Source organism: Engystomops pustulosus, chromosome 11 (genome assembly GCF_040894005.1).
Source record: "Engystomops pustulosus chromosome 11, aEngPut4.maternal, whole genome shotgun sequence".
Lineage (NCBI taxonomy): Eukaryota > Metazoa > Chordata > Amphibia > Anura > Leptodactylidae > Engystomops > Engystomops pustulosus.
The window spans coordinates 58,911,915-58,921,221 of NC_092421.1; the positions used below are offsets into that span (position 1 = coordinate 58,911,915).

At 39.5% G+C, this 9,307-nt stretch overlaps 1 protein-coding gene across 1 annotated transcript in view; it reads right to left on the bottom strand.

The window, feature by feature from the left end:
• Positions 1-4,822, bottom strand: part of LOC140105392 (scavenger receptor cysteine-rich domain-containing protein DMBT1-like) — a 60,627-nt gene extending 55,805 nt beyond the window's left edge. Inside the window, exons 1-4 of the mRNA XM_072129326.1 lie at positions 4,686-4,822; positions 3,403-3,420; positions 1,836-1,965; positions 1,259-1,470 (exon numbers count right to left, since the gene is read on the bottom strand). Of these exons, the coding sequence (XP_071985427.1) occupies positions 1,259-1,470; positions 1,836-1,965; positions 3,403-3,420; positions 4,686-4,776 (451 nt within the window). The 5' untranslated portion in view covers positions 4,777-4,822. The remainder of the gene's footprint in view (positions 1-1,258; positions 1,471-1,835; positions 1,966-3,402; positions 3,421-4,685) is intronic.
• Between the last annotated feature and the right edge of the window lie 4,485 nt (positions 4,823-9,307).

Here is a 9,307-nt window from a genome sequence, read left to right on the forward strand (position 1 = left end):
CTCAAATCGTCACTTCCGGTGCGACCGGAAGTTCTCAAATGAAGCGTCGGAGCACGTGACCGGAGCCACCACGCGTGCTCCGACTTCCGGGTACCCTGGAACTACGCGGAGTCGGGGGTAGAGCCGGCACAACAGATCCCAACGGAGCCAGGGAGGACGCGCGATGCGCCGAGGCGAGGTCCGGGAACTGGCAGGGTAAGGGTCGGCCCGTGCCTGCAGCTTGTGCTCCCCCCACTGTCCCCCTGGAGGAGGCCTGTGAGGAGAGATCTATCTCTGCTCCCTGCCCTGTGTAGGGACAGGAAGACACTGGAGTACGGATGCCGGGGTGGGGCCTTTTAACTTCTCTGCTTCCTGTCCCTACAGAGGTCAAGGGGTCATCCTCCAGGTGGGCCGTCATGGGGACGTAAGGGAAATTTAAGAATTTTATGTTAAGCCCGACGAAGGCTCCGGTACGGAGCCGAAACGCGTAGCTGTGTCCATAATAAAAGTATCTTCGGATACATCCTGCTATTCGTTTGAGTTATAACGGCGCCGGTCAACCACCCGACTCAGGCCTTTGTGCATGCTTCTCCCACAACACCGAAATCCTGGTCTTCGGATGAACGTGAATATTTTCGACTGGCTGCCTGACTCATAATCATCAGATAAGTGTATACATCATCTACTCCAGGTGAGAGTCTTGCTACTACCACCTGATTATACGATCCATATATTCTCTCTAGCAATATTATACGAGGTGTGCGCTTTTTTCCTCTTTTTTTGCTGTCCTACTGTCCTGGGGGGTCTCGAGTTGACACTCTGCTTCTCATCCCAGGTTCATATATATTCATATAGGCAACAGCAGGGAGTGTTCAGACAGTTTCTGAGCCTTTTAAGATTATTACTAATGTATGTGCAATTATTATATCTTGGGTTTATCTGAAACTGAATCCAAGATTATATACCCGGGTAATTTGCCATACAGGTACTCGGTGAGTGTATCTCATCATATTCTTTGTCAATGGTGACAAACCTATAGCATGATGTAAAATGGCGTAAAAGTGGAGTTTTGGACATTTATTTTCTATTATGGGGTTCCCCTCCAGGAATAACAGTTTTTATATATTTTGATAGATAACGTGACGATATCTATAAAGTTTGTGATTTTTACTGTTTAGTTTTTTATCAGTTCTAGAGAATTTTTAGCTTCTTTTTAAAAAATTTGATTGATAAAAAATAATAATAAACCTGTGTCTTGATGTATTACTACACATTTTACCTGTAGTGTATAGATCGGATGATTTATAATTGACGAAAAAATATCCATTTAAATTCGGATTAACAACCTCCAAGGTCATGACATTGGATGAAGAGTGAAACACTTGACTTGTTTGCTGGCAAATCTTCCCAAGTACAACTGAGTTCCGAGGATATCCATCATAAATGGTCACATACGCAAAATTGCAGACTCCATTACTGTTTGATGGCATACTGTAAAAGAAGGGATTTTCCATTACATTCCAATTGTATGGTAAAAGAATAGGGTTATGTAACTATATGCGACTTCCCATTATGTTGACCTTAACATGTAAGTTTTGCTTTGCCTCTTGGTGAACTTTGGTCACTAAGTGAACATGTAAATTATTGTATGCACCGGGTGGTACTTTATAAGTTAATTTTATACAGTATCAGCTCAATATAATTTTTTTTTTAACAACATGTAACACGCAGGAAATATTATTCATTTTTTAAAATCTATAAAATAAAAAAATATTATGTTTTGAAAACAAAAAAGTTATGGTTGTCACCAGTGTTAATAAGAAAGGCAAAATAAAAGAACATGTGAAATGACTCACAATATATCACTGAAAGTGAGGTCAACACCACCAAACGGGACCTGAATTGTCCATGTACACAAACTTGAAGTAGAGCGATAACTATTTATTTGTCCTGACATGTCAGTCCGTGTATTTCCACATGGTATAGCTAGAAGAAAGAGAAATTAATGCAGTCATCAGCAAATGTCAATTTACAATACATATACAGGCGGTCCCCTACTTAATTACACCCGACTTACTGACGACCCCCAGTTACAAACGGACCTTTGGAAATTGGTAACTTACTGTACTTTAGCCCTAGGCTACAATAAACAGCTATAACAGTTATCACAGGCGTCTGTAATGAAGCTTTAGTGTTAATCCTGGTTCTGATGACAACCCAACATTTTTAAAATCCAATTGTCACAGAGACCAAAAAAAATTTGGCTGGGGATTATAAAATAGACAGTTATGACTTACATACAAATTCCACTTAAGAACAAACCTACAGAACCTATCTCGTACGTAACTAGGGGACTGCCTGTATATAGTTGTCCTCAAGGTGCCAATAAAAAATGTCCAGAGCAGGGAGCAATAAATTGTTTATTAAATTCTAGTGTCTGCACTTTGTGATAAATAAGTGGGTTTTGGGCTGTAGTTTGAGCACTCGGCCTCTAAAAGGTTCAGCATCGATGTCCCATACTACAGCCTAGTAGCTATATCCTACAATTCCATGGACAATACAATGAGCTGTACTTCCCATCCTCCCATTTTATGGAGTTGGCAAACTTGGAAAACAACTGCTAAAAAAAATGGATGTCTATGTCATGTAACTACTATTCCACCAGAATGGGAATAGTTCTAACAGTTCTTCCTTAAAATAATTGCTATTTGTATTGTTTGTTTTTCTCCCAAAATAACGTAAATTTAAAAGTGTTTTAATACAGAAACTAATATTCTGGTAAAGAGTAGGGTTTCCTTTGGACCTCAAAAATCATTAAGATGTAAAATTTTAACACAATTTTATGGCAAGTCTTTTGTTTACATCTTGCTTAAGATATTTATGACTCAAATATAAGTACAGGCAGTCCCCGGGTTACATACAAGATGGGTTCCTTGGATTTGTACGTAAGTTGAATTTGTATGTTAGCTGAAACTGTATTTTTTATAATTGTAGATACAGACAATTTTTTTTTGCCCTAGTGACAACTGGAGTTTCCAAATTTTTTGTTGTAATGGGACCAAGGATTATCAATAAAGCTTCATTACAGACACCTTACAGCTCATCATTGCAGCCTGGGACTAAAGTAAAGTATCCAGAGAGCTTCACCAGAGGTCACAGCGGGCAGAGAGGTCCGTCTGTAACTAGGAGTCGTCTGTAAGTCGGGTGTCCTTAAGTAGGGGACCGCCTGTATAACCATATATGATGCTCTACCCAATTATCCAAATCTTACATATAACTTAATGTTAGACAATTCAGTATTTTAAGTCAAAGGATTTTTGTATGTACATATTAAGAATAAGTATAGCGTTCACTATAGGAAGTGGAAAAAGTTGATTATAAATCTGTGGACATACAGTTTTAGGTGTAAACGGTTGTACTTACGTGAAGTAGACTGTGAAACTATAAGAACAAAGATCAGAATTAGTTAAGATTCCTCAATCCAACATTTGAAACGCTATGAAACGTATTTAAGGTATATGTGAAAAACCATATAGTGTTCTAGAGTTATAGAGCATAAATAATTCCAAAGTAATAACATGATCTTAAGGGGCATCTACCACCAGGATGAAGGACTGTATGAAAATCAGCCTCCAGGATCCATAGGTGTTAATGAAGCCTGAAGCCCCTCAAGCTCATTTACAGTCTTTCATCCTGGTGGTAGATGTCCTTTAACCACTTTCTCACAGTCTTAGTTCCTTGCTGCTGACACCTAAAGCAGAGGGTAGGAGCTGTGTTCAGTGCAAAGAACCAAGGCGAAAGCAATGGGAAAACATATCCCTAACTGACTTTTACAATTCTGGAATATAAATTGATGTTTCACTGTTCTGATGCTACTAACAACATACCCAAAGGTGGAAATTAATAATTCACCTAACCCTCTCTGCAATTTTGTATGTTCAGACCATTGACAGATTCCCCCTAAAGTTTCTTCAATTTGTCAACCTAAATCTGATGGCTGTCTCACCAAATACATGGGGGCATTCATCAAGCGTGGCACAGAGTATATCTGATTGCCGCACAAATTCTGCAGTAAGTTAGACTTGGATTTTCAATTTTGGCTCAAGGGCTTTATGCATTGGCGCATGAACCACAAAGGTTCTGAACAGACTCCACATTCATGAAGGTGGAATAGAACTTAGTAGACCATTTATTAGTTTGTCTATTTGTGTGCCAAAAACTGCACCTAAAAAGGGTCAGGAACCTAAAAGCCCAGGGAAAATGTAAGGATTACCAAGCTGCGCGTAAAGAGTATCGGAAAAGGAGCAACATTGTGGTGCCAACATTTCATAAATATGATGCACAAGGCGCAGCAAAAAAAAGTTAGAAAGCCAAAAAGCTGAAGGAAAACCAATAATAAATGCCCCCCCACCCAAATGTCTGATGGAAAGACTTCATGAAAGACAATCATTTACATCCAAGTTTTACAAAACAGTATTATAGATGGAAAGTGAGAGAGAATTTATAGATGAGACAAGAAAGACAGATAGAGATAGATAGATAGACGGATAGATAGATGATTCATAGACAGAGACAAAAAGATAGATAGATAGATAGATAGATAGATAGATAGATAGATAGATAGATTTATTGTTTAGATTACCCATTATTTAGTATATTTTGTATAAATATACAGAATAGTTGGATTATTTGAAACCCATGCTCACCTATACCAGTAGGAAAGTTCAAGGTGAGGCATGCCAACAGAAGTGCAATAGTCGATGTCTCCATGTTGACTGCTTGAGTAGGTGTGGACATTAGATTCCTTATATACAGAACAAGAACCTGATTGCCACAACTTATCATAATCCTTCAAACAATGAGGAAACTGACTTACTGTTGACAAAAAATTAAAAGCATCATTTTTTATTGTCTACGCTTGGACGGAAGGAGCGGTCGGAGCACCTTTACATGTTGGCACCAAAGTTTGTGTTCAGTTGTTTATTTGTAAAGGCTGAATGGAATAGAAACAGTGAGGAGTTTACATGTGGTGTGGACTTTACCCTTTATACACAGGATGGGGATTATGGGCGAAACGGTGGCTGAGTGGGTAGCACTTCAGCCTTGCAGCACTGGGGTCCTGGGTTCTAATCCACCCAGGTCAACATCTGCAAATAGTTTATATGTTCTCTCTGTGTTTACGTGGGGCTCCTCCCACACTCCAAAACATACTGGTAGCTTGTTTAGATTGTGAGCCCCATTGGGGACAGGGACCAATTTGACAAGCTCTGTGTAGAGCTGTGTAATCTGTAGGCGCTATATAAATAAAGAATTATTATTATTGGACTGTTTGAATCACAACCAATCACAAGAATGAACCCCTTAATCTGAAGATAATTGTGCTGTCAAAAAGTGCCTAGCAGTGCATTTAACTATCTCAAGCACTCTCATAGCCACTGCATGGGTGTGCTGGAGGTGGCCGAGCTTCATTCAGTTAGTGAGAACAGGACCCCAGTTCTAGTGAATTGCAGGGGTCCATTCTTGTGATTGGCAGGGGTCCCAGCAGTCAGATCCCCAGTGATCAGATTGTTTTCCCCTATCCTGTTACCGCAATAGCCGAAACTGTCAAAGTTATGATTTTTTTCCAGAAAAGTCCTTTAATCCACCCCTATAAATCTCTGTGAGTCTCCATGAATGAATATTCTGCCAGGTTTACCAAGGATTGGTAAAAAATGATGCGTATTTTTTCCGTTACTAATATTTGAGGGATTATGTGAGATTGACAGGTTTTTAGTGTCTCAAATAACTTCCAGGCCTGTAATTAAAAAAAAATAAACACATGTAGTGTAATGAGTAGTGACTTTGGCGTTGAGCTCTCGCCATAGTTCAGTACATTCAATCTGCACTGCACGTGCAGCGCAGGTCCAGAGTTCTGCTAATGCAAAAAAAACACATCCAGATATGGACTTTGGTAAAATTATCTAATCTTACAGTTGTATTTCAACAACTACAGATACAATCAGGGTTGTAGCCAGCGCTGGGTATGCCCGGGCAGGTGTCGGACCCAGGGCTGCTGGGGGACCCACATAAGGCTGTACATAAGGAATCCATGGGGGTGAGTATATAAAATAACCATGAGGGGGACGTTTGTTATGATGGACTAGAGAATATTTTAGGGAACAGGAGACTGATTTAGTTTCTGAATTTTTAATACTGCCATTTTAATAATTGTATTGTTAATTGCAGTCATAAGTTTTGTCAGATATTTTATTTAATTACTTTCATGATAATTTGCTTTCCAAGTATAAAACCAAATTTAAAGTTAAACACATCTGTAACAATAAGGCACCACCTCTAAATCTCTGCGGGGATATGTATATTTATCAAGGGTTTGTTTCATACTTTATCACACAGCTTGAACACAAACAATGTGGACAAGAATTCATTTCTGCATTTTATGCAAATTTTCAGGTGAGGGAAAGTACCAGCAGCTGTAGAAGTTGGGATGTTTATGTGGAACCGAAACAATTTTTAAAAATGCAATGGAAGCATTGTTTTTCACAAATCAATAGCTCTTTGCCTATTATCTTTGTTACCTACATGCAGCAGTTTCCTTGCTATCCCCCTCAGATTACCTTAGTGCTGCAATGGCTGCCTCCTCTCCATGTGCTGATAAGCCCTGGAGTCCAACAGAGAAAGAAAGTGTAAACAAACTACAGATTCATGGGAGGGGAGGAGCTGCTGATCCCTGCTCATAGGGGAGGAGGTCATGTAACAGCAAATGCAGCAGAGCTGGATGTGTACAGATCTGTGAATTCTGTACACATCCAGAATAGTTAGGTACAAGATTTCCCTGTTTCCTATCAGTCCCTCCATCCCAGTCTGTGATTCTACAGAGCTTTCTCTGTCTGTCTCTGCTCGTCATGCTCCTCTCCTCCCCCACCTTGCCATCGGCAGTATCCGCTCTGTCCAGATAAGCTATTAACCCTAAGTGCTCACACAACACAGGCTATAGACTGCATGTAACTGCATTACTTATGATTTACTACACTTATTACATGTTCCTTGTTCCTCCATGTGATGGAAGCTGCCAGGCTAGTCATCCTGACATCCTGTATGTGCACTGTGCAGTGTTCAGTTTATTTATTTGTGGGAAACTAAATGGATTTAATGCTAAATTACTTTGATAGAGAACACATGAGATCTGTGGGCAAGCTAACTGGCCTCAGCTTGAGGGTATAGACCGACAGATTTTAGATTTTTGTCAAACACTTTCAGAACAGAAAATGACAGAACTTTGGAAAGAAAAGGGCAAGCAGCACAAAGTAGGCATCTTTCTGTTTGTTTTGAAAGGGGGAATCACATATAATAATTTGGTAAAATCACTATAGCTTTACAGTTACGCTTTAACAATGTATGTACTATATACAGGGTCAGCTCCAGGTTTCGGCGGAGCCCTGCTCGATAGAGTCTTATTTGGCCCATTTGCATTGAACTCAAAATGCAATTAACTCAAAATTCAGAAACTTAAACAGTCTCCTGTCCTAAAATATTCCCTAGTAGCCCCCTCATGGCTATTTTATATAAAGCCCCCTCATGGTTATTTTTTATAAAGCCCCTCAAACAACCGATGGATTCATTACATACAGCCCCCCTCACCCCATGGATTCCTTACGGTATAGCCTTTTGTGGGCCACCCCAGCAGCTCTGGCTCAGGTATGCCCAGTGCAGGCACTGCCCCATACTGTATAAGTCGTTACGATATGAAGGATGTCTGCCCAAGGAAGACTGTAGTAAAGTGAGTTCAGTATATACTGCAGTTGTATTTTACTAAAATTATAGTAAAATAAATTAAAAAGTTTTAAAAAATATAAAGTAAAATAAATGAAGTAAAAATGCAAACAACCCCTATTTTCCTGGAATTTATGAAAATAACTTCACACATAAAATCCTAAACATGTTAAGAGCCCTATGTCCCAAAAAGCCCAATCTATCATAATATTAAAAAATAATGATTCCTTATGGATCTCTCACATTGGCATTGACATTCAGTTACAGGTGCGCATCCGTTGGTTTATGTCTCCTTTGTGACATCATCTCATCCTGCAAACAATGACACCATAAAAAGTCCTGTATACCAAAGCATGAAAAAGTTAGGGGCATCAGTTTTTTGTTTTGTTAGAATCTGACATGGTGTTATATGAACATATTGGGGCACATTTACTAAAGGTCATGCGGCCGCACTTTTATTCGATATTCCGACGATTTCCATTTTGCCCCGCATTAAGAAAAGGTTTTTATTGCACGGCTTTCATGCAACACAAATGGGGGGGGGGGGCAGCTGTCAGCCGATTAGACTGATTCGGCCTAAGCGTAAAATTTAACGTTGAAATTGTGTCGCAAGCCAAGCACTTGCATGCACCGGGAAGAAGATGGTGAACTCCAGCAGACCTAAACGGGGCAGCGACACATGCAGGATAACGGGCGCACGATCTACGTGAATTGTGGCAAAGTTCATCCTCGTCAGATATGCCGGATCAGGGATTGCGCAGGGACCGGGTAGTAAATTTGCCCCATTGTGATGTGATTGGGTTCGGGTAAAAAATTACTCAGGATTTTTGTCGCGCTGCTCTAGTTGAATGAAATGTTTATTTTGATAGTTGTGGACAACGCGTTTCGGAGGTGAACTACCTCCTTCATCAGGTCCAAAGGTACAAAGTCTATGGTATAAGGATAATACAATATACATACAATAAAAACCAGTTCTTTAACAGTAATAGATATTTTAAAATGAGTACATAATAAATATCTGCATGGATAGATGATCGAATAAATAAATAAATCACTGTGTCTCATTACAAAATTCATACATATAGTCTTAATTCCAGGCGAAAATTAATAATAATAATAATAATAAATAGAGGAATAGTTAAAAAACTAGCATTAAAAGACTGACATAAATAGACTGACACAAATAAAACATTTTTGTGGCAATAGTAATAGAAAGATTATAATAAACTGGAGGGTAGGGTATACACAAGTGGCTAAAACAATATATAAATATATAAATATATAGGTGACATCTAGAGCGGAAAGGTAAGGAGGGTGAGAGGAGTATGGGGAGTATATATAACCTAGTTGCAGGATGGGTGTGTATAGTGGTGAATGTGAGCCTAACCTGTGTATTCTCCTGAAACAAGTACGTCCTGAGGGTGAACTTGGATGGTATAGGGGGATACAGACGGGGATCACAACGGGTAGACCTAAGTATAAACCATGGTGTTAGTGGATACAGATGTTAGAATAGTGTAAAGGAGTATGTAGGGGGATGTAGGTTACCTCGGGATAA